The sequence below is a fragment of the Ceratotherium simum genome, chromosome 7 (assembly GCF_057802395.1).
Source record: "Ceratotherium simum simum isolate JZ-2026a chromosome 7, ASM5780239v1, whole genome shotgun sequence".
NCBI classification, from domain to species: Eukaryota; Metazoa; Chordata; class Mammalia; order Perissodactyla; family Rhinocerotidae; genus Ceratotherium; species Ceratotherium simum.
In genome coordinates, this window is record NC_141906.1 from 17968793 (window position 1) to 17992167 (window position 23375).

At 35.6% G+C, this 23375-nt stretch overlaps 1 protein-coding gene across 3 annotated transcripts in view; it reads right to left on the reverse strand.

Annotated features, from left to right (window-relative positions):
* Positions 1–23375, reverse strand: part of USP47 (ubiquitin specific peptidase 47) — a 118051-nt gene that overhangs the window by 45063 nt on the left and 49613 nt on the right. For all 3 annotated transcript variants that reach the window (XM_087433210.1, XM_087433209.1, XM_087433211.1), the window contains 6 exons: positions 20793–20906; positions 18887–19025; positions 14293–14389; positions 9550–9695; positions 8643–8722; positions 6362–6511 (listed from right to left, as the gene is read on the reverse strand). In XM_087433210.1, coding sequence (XP_087289336.1) covers positions 6362–6511; positions 8643–8722; positions 9550–9695; positions 14293–14389; positions 18887–19025; positions 20793–20906 — 726 coding nt within the window. The remainder of the gene's footprint in view (positions 1–6361; positions 6512–8642; positions 8723–9549; positions 9696–14292; positions 14390–18886; positions 19026–20792; positions 20907–23375) is intronic.

A 23375-nucleotide genomic window follows, 5' to 3' on the forward strand; every position in this document is an offset into this window, starting at 1 on the left:
AGTGTTTGATGACAAATCTGTTTATGAGAAATCAGAGTGCTTTTCCCTTATAAGAAAGGTACCTTTTCTCACTCACTGCTTTCAAGATATTTTCTTTGTCTTTAGTTTTCAGAAGTATGACTATAATTGCACTTGATGTAGAGTTCTTTTGGCTTATCCTGTTTGGGGTTTGCTCAGCTTCTCTGATCTGTAGCTTTATGTCTTTTGCCAAATTTGGGGAGTTTTCAGCCATTATTTCTTTGAGTATTTTTCCAACCCTGTCTTCTTTTTCCTTTCCTTCCAGGACTCCAATGACACAAATGTTAGATTTTTTGTTATAGTCTGATAGGTTCCTGAGGACCACTTGTTTTCCAGTCTATTTTCTCTCTGCTGTTTAGATTGGGCAGTTTCTATTGTTCTATACTCAAGTTCACTGATTGTTTCCACAGTCTCCTCCATTCTGCTGTTGAGCCTATCCATTGAGTTTTTTATTTTGGTTACTGCATTTTTCATTTCAAAATTCCCATTTCACTTTTCTTTTTATCTGCCATTTCTTCCCTGAGACTTTCTATTTTCTCTTTTGTTTCAAGTGGGTTTGGAATCTCTCACTGAAGTATTTCTATGATGCTTGCTTTAAAATATTTGTCAGATAATTCTAACATCTGTCATCTCAGGGTTTGTGTCTATTGATTGCCTCTTCTTTCATTCAAAGTGAGATTTTCCTGGTTCTTAGTATGCAGAGTGATTTTTTTTTTACTGAAATCTGGGTATTATGTTATGAGATTCTGGACTCTATTTAAATCTTCTGGGTTAGCTGCCTTCTTTGACACTGCTCCAGCTGGGGAAAAGGTCCCCGCCTTACAACTGTCAGTCAGGTGGAAGTACAAGTCCAGGTTTCTCACTTGGCCTCTGTTGACACCCAAGGTGGGGTGGGGCTCCTCATTGCTGCTGGGCAAGGGTAGGGATTCTGTCTGCTCAGTGGGCCTCTGGCTGTGAGGGGCAGGAGTGTCTCATTACTGCTCCCCTTGTGGCCTCCACTGACACCACAGGTCAGAGGGGGGCTAGCCTCCTTACTGCTGGGAGGTGGTGAAAGTCCTGACTCTCCACAAGGCCTCCTCTGACATCACTCCAGTGGGGAGGCAAAGGAGCACCTCCTTACTGTCAGGTGGGAGTGGAAGGCCAGGCTCCCCATGTGGTCTCTAATGACAGTGAACCAGAGAAACAGGAGAATGGTGGTGAGGAGGTTTGTTGCTGCCTGAAAGGGATAAGACTCCTGGCTCCCCACTCAGCCTTCTCTGAAATCACCCTGGCGGTGGGCTGGAGAACCCTGTTACAACTTCTTGAGCGTGGAAGTCTAGGATCTCTACTCAGCCTTGGCTGGCATAGGTTGGAGCGGGGGCCACAGTCTGTCTGTGGTGTTTGGCTAGAGCAGAGTGGTTATTGTCTAAAAGTTTTCTGCCTTGCTAGGCTGTCCCTTTCCTGGTCTTTTGGTTAGAGAGAGCAGGCTTTTTAGTCTGTGCCTGTTATTGTTTCCTAGCTGCCAACTTCTTCAGCTCCAAGTCTGGGATATATTAGGCAAAAAGAAAACCCAGGGAACTCACCCCATGTCATTCCTTGAGTCCTGAGGTCCCTAGTCTTTATGCCTTTTCTCCACCTTTCAGAGTCTTCTTATGTTTATTTTATATATAATGTTCAAGATTTTCAGTTGTTTTAGCGAGAGGAATAGGGCAATGTACATCTACTCCATCTTCCTGAAAGCAGAAGTCCCCACTTTTTAAACTGGTTCCCACTATGTCCAACCACACAAATTCCTGGAAAAATGAGGGTAGAGTCTGTGGAAGAGATTTTTCTTAATGTGATGCTTACATATTTGGACAAATTTGGACCACTCTGCCATCCAAATGAGTCAGGTGGCTGAGCCAGCCACATAAGAATGTCCAAATCACCTGTTAAATCAGGGCAGGACTTATGATATAAACTAGTGTATATTAAACACTTGAAACACTTATGATTTCATAAATACTCATGAATTTAACAATTTTCTATTCAAAACTTTAAAATAATCATTAAACTATGTTTACTTGGGGAATAAAAGTCTTTTACATAATCTGATCTTTCCAAAGACACTATATGGAACTATATGGCTAAATCCAATTTCAGACTTTTGAACACATTTTGTCATAACAGACAGATATTTAAAGGTACTTACCCAATAACAGAATAAAGGTATCCTAATAGAAAATAGCCTACAACAGTGCCTGCCACAGACTAGGCAACTCAATAAATATGTTATATATGTGGCTGGTGGCGCAAGCGATTAAGTGCGTGCGCTCCGCTGCGGCGGCCCGGGGTTCGTCGGTTTGGATCCCGGGCGCGCACTGACGCACCACTTAGCAAGCCATGCTGTGGCGGCGTCCCATATAAAGTGGAGGAAGATGGGCATGGATGTTAGCCTAGGGCCAGTCTTCCTCGGCAAAAAAAAAAAAAAAAAAAAAGAGATTGGCAGATGTTAGCTCAGGGCTGATCTTCCTCACAAAAATAAATACATAAATAAATATGTTATATGACAAAAGATACCCATAAAAAGATAGTGTCTAAAATTTTACTGTTAAATAGAAAAGCATTTCCCTAGTTAATGTCAAGAACATAAGGCTATATCATTTTTGTCTAATTTATGAAATATGCTTTCCTGGTTTCATAAAAAATTATAGTCCCAATTTTTATGTATCATTAGAATATATTTAGGACTATTTCCTTATAATAATACATTCTCAAATGTGTTTGGCAATAAGCAGATTCAAGGTTTCTTTAATTATGAAATTCAGAAAGATTGGTTTTATACAGAGAGCTCTAATCAGTGAAAATAAAAGGTTCAAATTACCTAATAAATCATTAAGAAAAGTTTTTAAAAGACCAATACAGTAATTTTTCAGCTGACATTAATTTTTTAGGATTAATAACAAAATATGTAAAACAACTGGAAATTATAACACATATTTCAGTATTCTCATTTCCCCTCAACATCCCAAGGATACAAACGTTAATGTAACAAAGTAGAGATATTCCTTAAACCACCTTAATCTAATGTAGAACTTCTCAAAATACGTTCCTCAGAATCCAAGTGTCCCTTGAAATATTAACAGATGTCCGACAGAGAAAGACAATGCTAAGTTAAACACAGTTAAACAAATTTCTCTACTACAGGAATCCTCAGGGCATTTAAAATAAAATATGCACTGTGAACTTCCCAAAGAGAATTATAGTTACAGTTTCCCCAATTTATTTAATCAACAAAGCTTTCTCCTGAACATCTATTAAATTCCACTGAAGATTAGTGTTGAACAGAACTCAATCAGAGAGAGAATGGCAGAAGAGCCCTTAAATGTTGATTCTCTTACTTGGCCAGGTAAAATGAAGACCAGAAATTTAATAAATATCATAGTTATAACTAAAAAATAATTCAATAAAAAATATTATGATGAAAAGCTTTTCTTTTAAATTGTAGGCAATTCCTAGCATTCATTAAGAAAACAGGTTGTCAATCAAGGTGAAAACGACAATAAAAATTGATTATAGATGTTACGATGATAAATTAGCTAAGTGCTAATTCCATTCATATTTTAATCTTAAATACTATTCTCAAGTTAATTTATTTGAACGGAGATAAAACAACTCCAGAAATTGGATGTTTCAGAGAAAAGTTAAAAGAAAAAACTTAAATTTTTAACAGAACCTCACACTTAATTGTCTGAAATTAAACATCAGGTATTAACCTTACTATATATATATATATATCTATAACATTGTGACTCACTGAACAGAACATACAATAAACAGAACATATAACCATCAATGTTGTGTGTGTATGTATGTAGATGTGTGTATAGATGTGTATTTATGTGTGTGTGTATATCTAATAAGACAAAAATACTAGAGTCCATTAATAAAGTGGGAAATAAATTTAAAAAGAGTTTGGTTCACATTAAGGCAAAATATTATATATAGTCTGAAAAAGATTTTATAATGCTTCTTTTAACTAGATTTTTACAATCCACATTTATACCAAATTCTTTCTAAAACACATAGAATTTACAAAATACACAATGGCAAGCAGTGATATAAAACTAATTTTAGATGCTGTGTGACAATTTCTGTGGATTAAGAAGTGTAGGTTATAGGTTTTGAATTCAGAAAATAATGGGAAACCACTTACCTTCAACTAAAATTCTCTGAAGGTAGTATCCTCCTTAGAACCCCTATCTTGGGTAGTTTCACCTGCTGTAATTTCCCTCAAGAGATTCCAGCAAAGTCTAGGAAGTTTGAAGTTCCCTTCTGCAAGCCCTATTAGCGCATGTGTGTTATGAACTTGCTCACATACTGCTTCATAGCTGTAACTTCCAATTCCCACTGAGTCACCACCACCACTACCACCACCACCATCTGCGTATCAATGGAAGACTGTCACTGGAGAAATCCATTAGACATGTGACTTTTTTACTTCTCCGAAAGTATCCTCCAAAGCACTCCACTGCTATGTCTATAATGTACTTAGACAGTGATGGCAATTCAGCAGCTAAATAATTAATGACATAAAGATTTAGCCAAGCAATTATATTTGTTGAGTACTCAAATATACGATTATAATATAACACAAATAAAACTAGCTTCCTCAACATTCAATTAATATATAAAAAAGCTAAACTGAATGTATAAGAGAAAAACATTTCATAAAAAATACTTTCATAAACAAAGTAGAAAAAATATTCTTTATCACTTTATTTTTTAATTAATTAATCAATTTATTTATTTATTTATTTTTTTCCTCCAAAGCCCCAGTAGATAGTTGTATGTCATAGGTGCACAGCCTTCTAGTTGCTGTATGTGGGACACGGCCTCAGCACGGCCGGAGAAGCGGTGTGTCGGTGCGCGCCTGGGATCCGAACCCGGGCCGCCAGCAGCAGAGCGTGGGCACTTAACCCCTAAGCCACGGGGCCGGCCCTTCTCTATCACTTTGGACTACCAAATATTTCCTTTGTATATTTTGCTAAGAAAATGCCAGTATTTAAACATGATTTAGAAAATTAGTCATTGAAAGACAGATGTTAACTAATTTTCAATGATTTTTCAGTATGTCACTTCTACTTTAAACTGCCAAAATAAACAAAGTAAAAACAAAACAAAAATGAAAAACAAAACTAGCCACTCAAACCAAGGGTAAGCTCATATGCCTAGAATGGGAGTTAACAAGGATAATATTAAGCATTTAACAGAATTTTTCAAATCAATTCAGGAAGCTGACTGAAAAATAGTGGAGGAAAGGAGACTTGATCTTCCACTATCCAGAAAAGGTCTGTAACTTTGGATTCCACTGATTGATTCCATATCTTCTTGCAGATTATTTCCTGATAGCCATACAAATGTAGGAGAAAAAAAGCAACAGGAATCAATCATCCTAGAGGCCAGAGGACTAAATCACATTCGTAGCACTATTTTAGAGGATAAAGTACGGATCAGCTTTAAAAACACTGATTTTAGCTATGAGCCACCATTAGCTTGTTAACAGCATAAATAAGACCCAAAACAACATCATGAATGAAATTCTACTTTTTTAGATGTTTTCGTTAGCTCTGAAAGTTTCCCTTGGTTCATAATAGGTTTAAATGTTTCTGAACACTCTAATTTTAAATATTAACTTAACTCCTCCCATTACTCTCCTTTTGTATATAAGTAGTTAAACATACACACATAAGGATAAAATGCAATAATAAAATTATCAAAAAGCAATTAAGAAATGGATAACAAGAGGTGGAACGATAGAATCTTAGATAATCTCCCAATTAGATACTGAGTATATAAATTAATTATATATAGTTCTGATTCTTCAAATTATCTATGCTTACATACGATATATGGTTTTTTAAATTAAATTTTAGAACAGGGATGCTCCTTTAAAAAATGTGGCCTCTGTTTATCATAAAAACCAAAGATTATTTTTCCAATTTTTAAAATCTATGGAACAAAACAATGTCCTCAAAACAAGAAGTACTTTCCAATGCAAAAAATGGTCACAAAAATAGCATTTATAAAAAATATTTTTTAGAGGTAAAAAAAGATAAAGTGAAATAATCTAGTCCTCTATCAGAAAGAATCAATACTGAGCCATGAGGCAGTACACGTGCATTCACTTTCTCTCTTATACATGCACTATTAGGACTCACTGAAGGGTCAAAAATCTTCTAGATCTTGCTGGTTTAAATGCAGGAATGACTAACAACCCAAGAAGGTGTATCTAGGATGATACTTACCTTACGATAGATTATACCACTGTGCTATTATGTATTCTGTGTATGGCTACACAACCAGTCAGCTGAAAGGTACACACCACACTAGCAAATGCTTGGCTGGACCCATAAGGTCGGATGACCAATGGAATATCAAGATACGTGTCGATTCTCCAGCCCTCATAACCACATTCCAGACATCTCACGTAGTCCTTCAGCTTGCCTTGATAGAGTTCATTTATAAGATCAGCCTAAAAATAAGAACATTTACATTTTAAAAAGTGTTCCTTAAAAATACTTTTTAAAATATGTGAAAACACAATAATTCGTGCTTTTAAAAATTAGTTTCAAAAGGATATTTATTCTTACTGTTGAAATTTTAGAAAGCTTTAAGATTTATCTAAAATTCTATTAAAAGATCAAGGCTTGACAAAAATCAACTAGAAATCAACAAAATTAGATTAACATTAATTTAAGAATCAACGTGCAAAACTTTATTTCAATTCTCATATTACTAAAAACCTCTCTCTTAAAACGTTTTGTTGAAATCATTTATTATACTATTAAACCTCATATTATCTTTTCATTAAGATGAGAATACAGCCTAATGTATCACTTTAGGCATGCTGATAATTACACAGCTAAACAACTGGCTGTTTTTATAGCTTTACATATGTTAAATCATCACTCTCAAAATAATATATTCTGATTTCTAAAATCATATCTTCTAGCTCAAGGTGCAAATAAAACTTTTTAACTTTCAGTAATATACATAAAACAATTTAAGAGGAAATACCATACTGTAATTTTTTAAAAATGTATAGAAATAAAAAAAAAAAATCTTAAACTCCATCTCCCTCAAAATATCCTCATCAAAAAAATGATCTCTCACCTAGTCCCCAAACTTAGCCAAGTGGGGCTCTTCTGGCCCAAAGAAGGCAGATAACTCCCTAAGGCGGAACCCTCCACATATATGTCTTGCCTCGAGATTCTTGTACCAAAACTTGGGAACTCAGTAGGAATTCCCTGGCTGATCTTAATGGAAGCGTTGACCCACAGAGGGATGTAACAAGGGGAAGGGTAACTTCAGACCCTACAAAGAGGAAACAGCCCCTAATACCATCTACATAAAGTTACTAAAATACAATTCCATAAGACTACGTAGGGAAACTGGTTCACTAAATGAACTTAAAAAAATTTTTTCAATCTCTCTTAAGTAAGAGTAGACAAGAAGGAAAGCATATTACAGTTTACCTCTTTCATAAATTTACATCTCTTCAAATGTCTAGGACTTATAAGCCTTCAAACTAGGATCCACCATCATGTCTACTCTAAAATTGTTTACTTCATGAAGGCTTCTTCATTCACTTGCTCCAGTCATATTTGATTATGTCTTCTGCACCTGGGAGAGGATTTCTAAGTGGTTCACTCCCCTGCTTTTCAAACAGTTTTGACAGCAACGCACAGTAAGAAAATAATTTACATGGCAACCCAGTACATATAACTGTAACAAAAGTTGCATAAAACAATACTTACCCTTACTTATGTGATTCTCTCTTACACTTTTCTATTCTATTCCATTTTTTAAAAATGCTGGTGTAGATTCACTAAACTGATTTCATAACCCACGAATGGATCACAATCTACAGTTTGAAAAACTGGTCCAAGCCATCATAATAGTTCTAATCAGAGAGCAGACTCTCCAAGCTATGTTCCAGATTCTTCCCCTATACTATCCCTATGCTCCTCTATCACTACACCCAGTATAAACCCTCCTCTGACTGAGTCCTGAGTCCCATCCACTTCCTCCTTACTCCTCATCCCAATGATATAGCTAGTGTTCTCCCCACTTCTAACCTGTTCCTCTTTCCATTGGAGAAGAAGAATAGGGTCAGATTAACAAGGATCCTAAGTGTCAAAAACATATGACTATACCTCACTGGTCAAAACGAAGGTAAAGCTTGATAAATATACTTTATAATGTGCTACAGATTATAAGCCATATAATTTACTTAGCAAATATCTGAAAATACTGTTCAAAAATCATTCCCAAAACATATATATATATATGTACATACAAACACACATATATGTATACATATAAATTATATAGTTTTTATCTAAAAAGAGATCATCTAGATAATAAGGCCTAACTTCCTTATTTTAAAGATGAGGAACCTGAGGTCTAGGGTGGTGTAACGAGCATCTTGATGACTCAATTAATGGCCAAGTGAGAACCTAGTACTTTCAATTCCTCATTCAGTACTTTACCAACCGGACTAATGCCCAAGTTTTAAAACATTCCAATAGAATAAAAGTCACTTTAAGGTAATGAATGATTTATTAGAAAACACTCCCCTCAACTTGAGAGGGATGAATTACCTGTTCTGTTTGTTTCCATTTCTGCTCCAAAGCATCAAACATGACTCTGCACAGTTCTTGTACATCATGCTGCTGCCAAGCTATTTTAAGATAAAATTTAATTAAAAATAGCAATAAATGTAATGTAATGAAATATTCATTTGTTGTTTAAAAGCAGATTTGTCAGAAACATGGAAAAGTCTACACAAAATAATGCTCAACTTAAAAAGAACACAAAATATACATTATAGTCATGAAAAGGCAATCATGAGAAAAAGAATCAAGAGAGCTCAGCATTTTATAAATAACATATGCTTTATGGTGCCACAATATTTTCTATTTTTGTGGGGTTTTTTTTTTTCACTGTAGAGTTAAGAAATATGTTAAGAAAAATCTAAGACAACAAATTTTTAAAAATTTTAGTTTAAGTATATAAAAACAGAGTTTAACCAAACTTATTTTACAAGAACTTTTTTTTTTTTTTTTTTTGGCGAGGAAGATCAGCCCTGTGCTAACATCTGCCAATCCTCCTCTTTTTTTTTGCTGAGGAAGACTGGCTCTGGGCTAACATCTGTGCCCATCCTCCTCCACTTTATATGGGATGCCGCCACAGCATGGCTTACCAAGCGGTGCGTCAATGCGCACCCGGGATCCGAACCGGCGAACCCCGGGCCGCTGCAGCGGAGCGCGCGCACTTAACCGCTTGTGCCACCGGGCCGGCCCCTACAAGAACATTTTAATTCATCAAAAATTTACCCCTCAAAGCTTAAATTTTAAAAATAAGTTATTTTTAAATCCTAGCAAAAAGCAAAGAAAAAGTTTAAGGTAAAGCTAATTAAGCTTTTACTATGTGTTATTTGTTTATAATACTGTCTCCCAGAATTCCTCTGAATATCAGAAATACTTATCATCACAAGAGAATTAGTACCCTCGCTACTATCCCATCCAAAGCTCCTTGTAACATCTGTAGTTTCAATTGCTCTCTTTTTGCTGGTTTGTAACAAAACAAAAAGCCTTTGAAGTTGGTATGGGATACTTGTCACTGGATCTTCTTCAGATTCTTCAAATTCCCACCTATTGAAATGAAATGTTTGAAAATTACTTATAAAATATTTTTATTTTTTAAAGCATAATTAATATTATCATAATAACATAAGACCTTAACTCTGGGGGCTATACAGAGTTTGGATATTAACTGAAGCTAGTAATATCTAATGAGACATTAGTCTTTGTCTAATTGATAAATTCAGAAGAAATTTAGACTTTAACAAAGAAAAGGCATAAGAGGGCAACATGAATGAAAGGCAAAACACATTTAAAAGTAATCATCAAACTTCAGTCTGATCAAGATTCTTGTCCTAATTGTTAATTCACAAAAAATACAGGGAACAGAACAATATCAAATGACACCATGGCATTCAACCACCAAAATCCAAACTGTGGAAGACTACAGGACAAATGACATCAGTTTTCTTTTCTTTTTTTTTTTTTTTTAAAGATTTTATTTATTTATTTTTTCCCTCCAAAGCCCCAGTAGATAGTTGTATGTCATAGCTGCACATCCTTCTAGTTGCTGTATGTGGGACTCGGCCTCAGGATGGACGGAGAAGTGGTGCCTCAGTGTGCGCCCGGGATCCGAACCCGGGCCACCAGCATCGGAGCGCGCGCACTTAACCACCAAGCCACGGGGCCGGCCCTCAGTTTTCAATATATATATTTTCAAGGAGTAAATTGCAAGGGCCAAAAAAGATGGAAGGGGATTAAAAAAAAGATTAAATAGATTAAGAGCCTTATCAATCAATTTTAATGCATGGATCTTGTTTGGATCCTGCTTTGAACAGTGTTTAAAAAAATTACACAGTAATCAGGGAAATCTTAGCACTGACTTGGGATATAATTCACAGATAATATGTTTGGGGTGTGCTTCCAAACAGTGCAGGGTTATAGATAAAAAAGATTGACCACGAGTTGATAATATTCAAAGCTGAGTGACGGATAGGGAGGGATTCATTACACTATTTCACTATTTTTTAATGTTTGAAATTTTCCATAATAAAAAGTTTTAAAAAGGAACATAAGTAAATAAAATAATCTAGATAAGATTTTTACCCTCACAAACTTATGATAAACGTCAGTCTAGCCGAACTACAGGGACTGTCTCAATAACAAGCAAATTCATAACTAACAAGCAAATTCCTTAGGAACAAATAAGATTGGGGGACTAAAGTTGATAATGCACCCACAAAATTCCTTAAAATAATTTTATATTCAACAAAAGAAAATGCCAAAGGCAAAATATTAAATAAGGGTAATATTAATGATTCTCTATATCTTAAGTTAGCAATAAGATTATTACTTTCCACTTCCTCACTAGAAGCTTTTTAGTTTCAAAAGGAGGCTGGCGCTTTAATTTTCCTCTGCTGCAGTTTACAAACTTACTAAAAGGCTTTTTTTTCTTCTTTTGGCATGGCCTTCTGTTAAAGTGTTGAATATTTTTCTTATTTTAGGGCTTAGAAGTCGCCACTCTGTGATCCTGTCCCTGTTTTCCACACCAGCGCTCCCTTCTGCCTTGCAGATGTCAGCAGAACACAATTCAAGTTTTTCTTCTCAAAGTTCCCCTGCAAACACCTCTACTCATGATCTGACGTCTGCTTTAACCCGTCACTCTTCTACATTCAATCCCTAGCCCTCCTTTATCCTTCTTTTCCTCAACAGAAGGAACTTATAATTGACATCATATGTGTGTGGTGATGGGTTGTAATTAGTATTTTGGTGGTGAACATGATGTAATCTATGCAGAAATAGAAGTACAATGATGTACACCTGAAACTTTTACAATGTTATAAACCAATGTAACTGCAATAAACAAAAAATTAAAAAAAAAAAATAATAATCTGACATCATAGGATCTAAATTTCTCCCAGCAGCTATAAATGAACAGTGAAGTTAAAATAAAGAATGCGTAAATTTCTTGCAAGGGAAATTCACTAGTGGGGAGGAATTACTGTAATATAAAACTGAATTCTCACCTGTCCTTTAATCTTGGTACAAATACCTTAAAAGGTTTTAAATCTTACTGGTACTTGAGGTTACTCCATCACCTAAGTTGGAAACTTTGGTGCCATATTTGATTCTTCCCTTTCCTTTCCTCCTAAATAAAATCTGTCACTAAGTTGTACCAGTTTTCAATCTGGAATATCAGTAAGCACTGCCACCGTCTTCATTCTGACCCTCATCCATCCATGCCTGGTTTAACAAGATCCCTCCAGGGTTCCCTAGCTTTCAAATTGATCCTGCAGGCTGCGATATATAAACTTTCCTAAAACAACGTATTTAACACATCACTTATGTGCCTCCACATCTAAAGGGGTAGATGCTCTCTGTTGGCTATCATATAACAAGTGAAGAAAATAAACAAACAGAACCCTATCCTTTCATGCTAGTGCAACCCTGCCTGTAGTCCAGCGAGGTCCAGCCATTTTAAGGAACCAAACCTTCCTTAGTTCTACATTATGAAACATGATTAGGCTCTCAAGCTTTGTTTCCCGCCCTGCAACTCTCACAATCCCCAAGGTATTTGGCCTTCCTCTTTAACCTTAAGTCTTACTCCCCCTCCTCACTCACTGGGCTTGAGTCACAACGGATTTCTTTTGTTCCTTGAAGACATTCCTTTGCACTGTGGTTTCTTCCGCCTTGAATGCTCTTCCCCCAGATTGTCACAGGACTGGCTCCTGTGAAGTCTATTCACATGGTAGTTTCTCAGAGAGGCCCTCCCTGACTCCCTGACAGTTACTGACACCTCCTGACAGTTACTTTCCACACTGGTCTGCCTTATTTTCTTCATGGAACACATGACTGTGTGAAATGAGCTCATTTATATAGGCTGACCAATGGAAGGTCTAAGGGAGAGACTTTGTCTTCTTCATCAATGTAATCTCTGTGGCTGAAAGAGTGTTTAGCACATGGTAAGTATCCAGTATATATCTGTTGAATGAATAGCCCTGGCTATGCTCTTACTCTTCTCCACAGTGCTATACATTTACAGACCACTTTCAGGGTATCAGAACTCATGGTTAATCAAGCTCCTAGGATCCCCATTCCTATGTGCTACTCACCAAAGCAAACACATCACCATGGGCTATTCAGTTAGTTCTAGTTTTAAGGGCATGCTCCAGACTCCATCTATTAACCTCATCTTTCAGTACTCTGACAAAAACTCTAGTTAGGCCGATGTCTTGGAGGCCCCTGTGACATATTATATTTGTTGGCATCAGCTACAATACAGGCAGAATAGTGTAATGCATTCTGGCATCTACTGGGTGTGCCACTTCTAGCGTTGTGGCCTCTGGTAAAGTACTTAACCTCCTTTGTAAAACGTGGATAATAACATTGCATAATTCATAGTTACCGTAAGATTTAAATGAGTCTGTACATGAAGTGCTCAGAACAGTATCTGATGAAACTAATAATAATTAATATTTAGGTAGCACTTATTATTACTCACTTTTGCTCTTGCAAGTCCTCCAGTCTGCATTGCTCTCTCTTTTTCCTCAACATGACCATATCATACCTAGCTTCATGACCTACCTGAAGTTCCACATTCCACGCTAAGCCACTTCTCCAAGTTTCGTTAATCTCCCTTCTCTCTAAACTCTCATGGCATTTAGCTGTCCTTAAATGTTTTTTAAACTATTTCATACATACAGATATTGCTATTGTGGAGAGATCTGTAAATTACTCAGGAACAAAGACCTTATTTCTAACTCCATGTCTATCCACTGAGTGTCTAGCATATAAAAACTACTGGGTAACAAACACTTGCTGAATGAAAAACACATCAACTTGTACAAGTAAATTCAGATGATGAGCTTACAAATGAATGTCATATTAACATAATATAGTATAATCAATATAGTGTTCAAGCAACTCAACCAATATTAAAGTTCCCAAAGTATGTTTAATTCATATTTACAGCAATTTCAAAGACAATACTCAAAAGTAACCCAAAAAAGGAAAAAAACCTGTTTATTTGTTCTTAAAAACACTAAAAGTTATGTATACCTTAAAGAAAATATACAAAGCAAGGGTGCATTAAATGTATTATAATAGGATATAAAAATAAATGTTTGACTTTAGGGTTTGTTTAAATATGGACTTCTGTCACAGAACATTTTTAAGTATTATCTGATGTATATACAGTCTTTTAGAAACATACACACACACACAACACAGAACAGTTGCATTATATATTAATTAGACACAAAACTTGCAAGTTTAAAAAGACAACTTTGTTTCTTAAATTGAGAAGTGGAGGCAAGGGAGAATATGGTTTACATATTCAGATTATCTCAAAAAGCAGATATTTCTTTATAATCAAGTTAAAGCTATAAGCGAGGGGAGCTTAAATACAGCAACATATCCCAAATGTAAATCTTATCAATTTTATCCTTTGCTGTCTTATGCACTTGTGATTCTCTCTCCCCACAAATTTTTCATATGCCAATCTCTCATAAAATCATTTTGTGATGTACTATTCAAGATGTGTCTTATGAAGTGAGAAATGCCCCAAACTTTACAAATAACTGCAAGAAGGTAAATTAGATTTTACTAGTTAAAAACTATATTTTCATTCTTAAATCAGTTTTATTTATAGAAGTTTTTCAATACTCACTTATATAATGCATTCCTAAATTCAGGAGTCATAAAAAGTGTTTGCAAAAGGCTATTCAAATAGCAAGTCATTGCTTGGTTTACTAATCCCACATATCCTTTAAAAAGAAAACACAAATATACATAAATCAGCATTTACATTAAAAAATAACAAAAAGAAAACAATAAAAATTTAATACACAGTAAAAATTGAGAGGTTAAGGTTACTCATTTGAAAATTATTTCAATTTTTGCAGTAGCATCTAAAAAGACCCCTTTTCTAATGTGTGAACTATGTAAACCTTGTTTCTCAGAAAAAGGATATCTTGTTATATGTTATATGTATGTTATATGTTATATACAGACATGGATATTATATAGCATTTAATAAAATTTTAAGAGGAATGTTTAATTGACATAAAAACAATCTTTGTTCCCCAAATCTAAAAGTTGTGTATTAAAATGGAAAAGTATAAAAATATTTCACTTTAACTATCATATACACCCAACGTAGGAAGACTGAACTGAACCAGTTATCCCTGCCATCAGGCCCTACAAACCAATTTCTACCAAAAATTAACCACATAAGATAAATTCATATGAAACCTCAGAGTGACCTCCTCTATTTTAACAAGCCTATAAAGTATGAGATTCCATAGATCAGCATGCTATGCAAAGAGTGACTATAAAGTAAGAAGAGGAGCCAGAGATAGGAGTAGGGAAGAACAGAAGGAGGGAGGAGGAGAGGGAAAGAAAGAGAAACTTACATGAACTTAAAATTCAAGTGAATGATTAAAAGTACTTAGCTTTATGTATCTAACTGGATATGGCTACCACTGTTGAGAACATTTTTGGAACTTCTCTTTTCAAGTAGACTTCAGGCCCAGTTTATTGGATACACATATACAAAAAAAATCAGTCTCATCATTTTAGTTATGTCATTATTTGAGCAAAATATGGTAAACTCCTTGCTTAGAAATTAAACTTACTTACTCCCACTTAATACTGAATCGCTTGGTTGTCTCAAAAAAACTTAAATTTTTTCTCAATAGATGCCAAAGGTGTTCCCTGAAGCTTTTCAAAATACTTTTTCAATTTTGCAACAATTATCATAAATGTCTTGAGAAATGGTAGGCTCTGTGGATAACTATATTGCCAAAGAAGGTGATGAAAGGACCAACAAATATGCTTGGTGAACCTTGGTCAGTTTTAAAAAAGAGGAATAGATTCCATACTATCTGCACCTGCACAATTCTAAGAGAACAAGTAGCTACCCACCTTTCACTTTGGACTAAGGACAAGGTTTGATTTCATCTTTATTTGAGGAACACTGTGTTTACATACTTTACTCTACATTGTTATATAATTATAACCTGCTTCAATTCCTAACCACCCTCAACCAGGGTGTTCTCCTAGCACCCTGTCCTTCATCCTTACTGGAGCCTTTCTCTCACTGTTCTGTTATTACCTATCTACGTACACACCTCCCCATCAGACTGTGAGGGCAGGGGTTGAATCTGATTTCTCTCTCCCTTCTATTACTTAGCAGAGCAGCAGGTGCACATGAGGGGGAAGTGCATATGACTTAAAAGTAACTCAAATCTGTATGGTATCCGGCCTGATTATTAATAATGAAAAGCATTATTTCATTCTTCGTTAATATAAACAGACTCTTCCCCACAAACAACAGCACTTTGGCAAGGAGAGCAGGCTGTTCTGCACCTTCTTCTCAGCTGAGGCTGCCTGGGATTGACGTTCCTTTCCATCTTTTTCCCCCAACTCCTCAATGGTCAATGACAACCACTGTACCTGTAGCCTTAAAAGGTAAATGAACACTACTATTGTCCTTTGTGAATCTATAGACCAATCATGTATCATTTATTTGTGACCTTGTTTCCCTTTCCTGGCTTAAAAAAAAAAGGTGGTCGGGGGAGGGGGTTTAAGGGAAGGAGGAAGTAACAGTAATTCATTTTTGCCATCGCTCTTTATTCTGCCATTAGCAATAAAATCATATAGAAACTTATGGTCTTTTGTACTTGATTTAGCACCATATTTAAATCCACTCCATATTCCTCAAAATTCACACCCCCCACCCCAACTATCTCCTATCAACAGTGGCTGGCTACCAGAGGGACTTGCTAGGCAAGGAAGACAGGAAAGAATGTGTTAAGTCCCCAAACCCATTGCATTATGGAGAAATGTGTTCCCAGAGCCCTGAGTTGAAATCATGACAGCCTTTTCCAACGAAAACATTTTGTACACAGTGCCAAGGTTTACAAAAATTTCTTAAGGAAAATGCAAATTCAATAGTCACTAACAAAAAGTTTTGAACCGCAACTCCTTTGGATGCTTATAGACTATTTTAATTCAGAAAGGCAGTACACAAGGACACCAGAGGAAAATGTATAGGTAGAGAAAAGGAGTAGAGTAGAGGCTATGAGGAATAATTGGGAATGAAGACTATGATTATAGGGCAATATATATCAAAGGCCTCTAAAATTTTTTTAAAATAAATTTCAACTTAGTAATTCAATTTATGGGAACTTACCCTAAGGAAATAACCAGAGATGAAAATAAAAACTTATGTACAAGAATGTGCATAATAAGATCAATAATAACTAGAATGTTTAAATATTTAAACCATACAAGGAAACACTATTTTTCAGCCATTTAAAACTCTCTAATAAAATACTATATAACAGCATTGAAAAATGCTCCTCATATAGTATTAAACGAAAAATACAGATTAAAAATCTGCTCATAACATGATTCCCCCATTTTCTTAAAAGCATACATACAGAGGAAAGATAAGACAAAAATAAGCAAAATCACTGAAAGTAGTTTCTGCTACTGGTACTGCCAGTGATTTTCATTTCACAGTATGACAATGAACATGTATTACATTTGTATAATCAGAGAAAATATATTTTTTTAAAAACATGTTTTAGTCTCTAGGAAATTATAGGCATCAGAGAGCCAAATAGTACACCACACAAAGTAGGAGTTCTATAAATACTTGTTGCATAAAGGACTGAATTGGTTGTCAGAATAAAAAGCAAATATTTCAAGAATCCTGATTTGTTAAATCTGAAACTTTCTCAAAGTATTCCAACTATCTCAGAATAATCTAGGGTGCTTATTTAAAACAAAATGCAATTTATCCAGCCTACTCCAGAACCCAGCTAAATCAGTACTTTGGGGAATAATGTCTTATAACCTACATTTTTAACAAGTATCCCCAAATGATTTAGAATCACTACTGTAGACAGTGTAATGAAAAACAGCTTTTTTATCTCTTATTATTTGAATAGAAGATAATTTTGCATTTTCTTTCATTCTTGATAGTTTGCTGCAAAAAGTTTTACTGATATAAATAATCCTAAATACCAAATGTGATCAGCTTTTACTGCTGTTTCCAGAACAAATACACCATTAAGCCTGCACAAATGATCAGCTATGAGGAAATTATTCTACTTTTTAATTACAAAATACAGCAAATGGAAGATTACAGATCACATTAAAACAAAATTTGCGAAGTAACCCTATAGTTTTCTTTTTATACTAGATATTTGTAGGTAATATTTAAAATCTGTTTTGAAGTTCTAAGAGTACAGGTTCCAAAGCCATAGCTAGTATTAACTAGCTGCACAATCCAAAGCTTCTCTGAGCTCCAGTTCCCATTTCTTTTAACACGAATAATACCATCTACTGTAAAAGTTTGTTGTAAGATGAAATGATATGTAAAAGTATCTAGATTATATTTTTAGGCAATTAACCAATCATATATAAATGAACAAGCTTTTGCATAAATAAAGCAATTTCACTAGCTCAACAAATTGAAAATATTCAAAAGTCTAGGTTTAATCATGTTCAGAAGAAACTTAACAGGAATTTTTAAGTTACATGGTTAATCGCAAATATGTGATTAGATTAAGCTAAAAGATAACACAGTAGGTCTAATAAAATAAGCCTCGCTCATATGCTTCAAAATGGAAGTATCTCCCATAGTCTATTCTAATCCAAAAGGAGATAACAGAGACATCCCTTTCCAGAGAAGGTCAACTTCAGAAATTTAAGATTAATTTCAAAATAGAAAATTATCAAAAAGAAAAGTCTTCCTTCAAAATATTTCAATTTTTTTTTTTTTTGAGGAAGATTAGCCCTGAGCTAACATCCGATGTCAATCATCCTCTTTTTTGCTAAGGAAGATTGGCCCTGGGCTAACATCCGTGCACATCTTCCTCTACTTTATATGGGACACCACCATAGTATGGTGCATAGGTCCACGCCTGGGATCTGAACCTGTGAACCCTGGGCCGCCGAAGCGGAGCACATGAACTTAACTGCTACACCACGCGGCCAGCCCCAAAATATTTCAATATTTTTACTTGATTACTAAATAGTAGCAGTAACAATACAGTAAAAACAATGGGTTGAGAGAAAGAGAAACTACATTCTTGTTCTAACTTTGCTTCTGCTAACTACTGATCTTGCTCTGGGTCTTAGTTTTTCTAATCCATAAAATGAGTGGATTAGGCTTGAGATCTCTAAGATTACTCAGGGTCGAATGTCCTATGATTTTATGAAAATACAAGAACAACAATAATAAATCTTACCAGTTTCTGATTTATTCAAAATAGACGAATACGAGTAGCTTTGGCTGACATAATCACTGGTAGAGCCCACAGAACCTTCTCTTGGAAGTGGACCTATAAATCTGTCATGGACACTGTCATCTCCAGCACTGGAATCCTCCTAAAATGCAGCATAACCAATATTTACTGAATGGCAAATATTGCTGAAACAATGAAAAAAGATATACTAATAGCTGAGGCAATGAAAAAAAGATGAGGCATTACTATTACTCTTACCACCAAGACATTCAAAGGAGTGTATACCCTCACCATTTCCTGTAGGAAGGTTTGAAAGATATCTGATATAAAACACTTTGGAGAGGTGCTCATGTCTCCTTCTGAAGTTCTTACTTTCTCAATTTTCTTTAATTCTCTTTCAAATTTTTACACAGGAGGAGATTTTTAGTACTAATAAATCAAAAGTACCATTGTAAACTCCTTGTTAACAGAGTCTATCAGTCATCTTTACATCATCCTTGCCAAGAAGGCCTGGCAGGTAGGGTATACTCAGTAAGTGTTGGATGAAATGGACAGTTTCCTACTATCTCCAAAAAAAAACTTCCTATTAATGAGAAAGACGTCGAAAAGGATTAAGGTATATAAAATCAGCACAAGAATATCCCTTAAGACAGAGCTGAAGAGTAATTATTAGGCATTTTAAAACATGAATTTCCAAATTGTGAATCCAGAGTTCCCTAAATCAATAGCTAATTTCAATGTCACTCAGACTAATCAAAATCTTCTCATTATGTCATAAAAATAAATGACGAGATTAATGAAGGTCAGAGAGCATACTCTGATATTGCTTCAGGATGGATGCCCTGTGTTTAATTATTGTCTACTGTCCAGAAGGGCATTCTAATTCCCAATAGGCTTCTAAATGAAAAGCATCATACAGAACTCTTCCTGAGGAAAGAAGAGAAGGGTTCTGAAAAAGTCCATAAACTCTCAGAGACTTAGCTTCCTCAGTCTATAAAATAGCAAGGTTAAATCAGACCAGGTTTTCTCAATCTTTTTAAGTCACACCCCTCAAATTGGTAGTTAACTGCATTAGGTGATCTCTAAGGTCACTGGACCACACAGGAAAGCCTACTGAAATGCGAATTGGAGTAAAGACTGAAAGAATAGAAATAAAGCACATAACTTACAAACTAATCACTCCAAAAAAAAAAGGGCAGGGGGGATAGGAGCAAAAATGGCAGAGTAGAGAATTCTGGGCATCTGTCCCTCCCCCAAAATACTGAAAAATCTGGGCAAAACTGCCAAAGATTTCTAGAAACCAAGTAAATGCTCAACCAAAGGAAAGGCCACTGAAACATAGTAAGAGATCTTTGAGGGTTTTTTTTTTTTTTTTTTTTTTGGTGAGGAAGATCAGCCCTGAGCTAACATCTGCCAATCCTCCTCTTTTTGCTGAGGAAGACTGGCCCTGGGCTAACATCCGTGCCCATCTTCCTCCACTTTATACAGGACGCCGCCACAGCATGGCTTGACAAGCAGTGCATCGGTGTGCACCCGGGATCCGAACCAGGGAACCCCGGCCCACCGCAGCGGAGTGCGCCCACTTAAATGCTTGCGCCACTGGGCCAGCCCCTGTGGAGTTTCAACTTATCCTAGAACCACCCCGATCTCTGTTGTGGTGGTGGTCTTGAAGACGGCAAGCTGTGTTCCCAGCGTAGCAACAGACTATTTATTACACAACAACAGTGCTATGGATGTCCAGTGTAACCATGTTAACACAGACACTTATAACAAACCAACATAAAATAGAAAAATAATTTATTATACATAAATTACAAAACATATTTCTCTTCCCTTTGGAAAACTGCTTCCCAAGTAGTAGGTGACAGTGCACAAAAATTATGAATATAGGGCTTTCTAAATAGTTTACCAGCAGTATTTGAGGCTGTTCACCATCTTTATCTGTCAAATGCAGAAAGTTCTTCTTTCCTGGCTCAAAATTAGCATCAAGAAGAGACTTGTCACTGGTATGATCCAGTGGAGCCTATGGGCATAAAATAAAACATCTCAGATTACGAGAAATATTAATTGTAATAATATGTAAATAGACATATTTCTACAATTATTGGGCTCAAACAGTATTTTTTTCAAATAAAGATTCTGGCAAATTCTGTTAACCTAGACTTGGAATTAACTCATCTCCTTATGTACTGGGATGGCTAAGCTGGGACAGTGCATATACTGATAGGCACCCAGATGTTCACATTTCCCAACATCTAAAAAACTGAAGAGATGGGCCGGCCCTGTGGCTTGGTGGTTAAGTGCGCGCGCTGCGATGCTGGCGGCCCGGGTTCGGATCCCGGGTGCGCATCGAGGCACCACTTCTCCGTTCATCCTGAGGCCGAGTCCCACATACAGCAACTAGAAGGATGTGCAGCTACGACACACAACTATCCACGGGGGCTTTGGGGGGAAAAATTAAAATAAATAAAATCTTTAAAAAATAAAAAAATAAAAAAATAAAAAAAAAAAAAATAAAAAACTGAAGAGAGAAAAGGTAAAGGTTAAGAAGTAATGTTAAGTACTACAAGAAAAAAAAAAAAGAATTATAGAATTTGTGTTTCTATGTTCTCTAAAATATATGCAATACAGTATTTAATGGACTTTCATGAAAATTAAAGATAATTTATATAACTAAAAACTAGAAAAACATGTTTTGATATATGAATATGAGAATCCCCAGATAAGCAACATACTCTAACAACCCAACCAAAATAACTATGTAATATAACAAAATGGGCACCTTCAGAAAGAGTCCTTAAGGAAAAGCTTGTCTTAGTAAATGATACCTATTTCCAGTTCACTGCCAGGATCCAGAGGATCCCAGGGAGATAGAGGTAATCACTCCTAAAGTCTTCACCTAACTCGTTTATCTGGTGGGGGATTTCAACCCTACCTGTCACTCTGATACACTCTAGTTCGTGGATGAGAGATGGAACTCTGTAAGCCCTAAGCCCTACTTACCCACACTTCAGTCCATTATTAAGAAAAATGAATGATGGGATGAATACCCTATTCTTTAGTTTTAAAACTATTTTGCTACACTAAGAAATGTTTTTAATGTTTCAAAGACATGAGGAATGTCTCCTTAGAAGGATTTATTTTCTGGAAATGTATTTCTTAGGAAATTAACATTATATAAAAGTACAGGTATTAAGGACAAAAAAATTAACTGTAAGAGATTCTGCCACTTGCTATTTGTGTGACTCTGGGCAAGTTCCCTCACTTCCTCATGACTCAGTTTCCTCAGCTATCACATGAGGCTGTCATAGCACCTACCTCACAGAGCGGTTATAAGGCCTAAATGAGGTTATATTTGTATAGAACCTAGTATCAGAACAATACTGGGCACCTAGTAAGTGCAAAATAAGTGTCAAGGAAATAACATAACAAACTCTCTGATCTATTTCTTAACTTTGGCTCACATCTAAAAATCCATGAGAAAAACAGGACATAGAAAACCTGAAGCTAAGAGAAGCCACATGGAAAGAGGAAAGGTCACTTTGGGTCCCTTACAATCTCTGGCAGGACATAAAAGATCAGATAATATAGCTTGGATACATAGAGGTTTTACATCAATAAATGTGTCTGTGTGTAAGAGGTGGTGGGTAGCTAAATGGGCTAGGTCTTCAGAGAAGGATACATGCAGCATTGTGCAGTAAGCAGGTGAAAGAGTATAGCTGCAGAAATGTACGGTGGGCAAATAAAAATACAGAAATTGAGTACTTGAGAACAGTCACAGCTGAAGAAAGAGAAACAGGTAAACCTGATAGAGAGCTATATAAAGCTATTACAGAAGTTAATTTGAGTGCTTAGGGGGTGTACCTATGGAGGATACAAAACTAATACTATGAGGTCCCAGCCATCAAAATACTTACATTCTACCAAATGGAAAGACACAAATGAGTAACAACTATAATAAAAAGAGACTATGATAAGCAATATAGCAGAAGAAAAGGTGCAATAGGAGGACAAAGAGAAAGAGATTACTTTTAAAGTGGCATGAGAAAACATCAAGTAAGGCTTCTTAAAAGGAAAAGATAAATAGGACTGGGTAAACATATATGACAGTACCACAGACTATCCTTTAAACTGGAAAAGAGGTAATACCAGAAGTTACATGGTGCTGAAACAGAGAGTATTCAAAGTTTCAGATTAAATATTGTTTCTCTTTATATATCTTGTTGGAGTACCAATTTTACTGATCAAGTTCAGAGAGAAAACATTGACTAATTTAACACATTAGTTTTATATTTTTAAAAAACACAAACATATTATGGGATAGACAGCAAAACATCATGAATTTTAAAGACAAATTAGGCAACATTTTTCAATGGAGAGAATTAAAACTATGCCCTCCAAATACCCTAGGGATACATGGTCAGTTTCATTTGCCATTAGAGGTATTTTTCTAGAAAATTTAAGAGCAGCAATAGCATAGGACAGCAAGAGG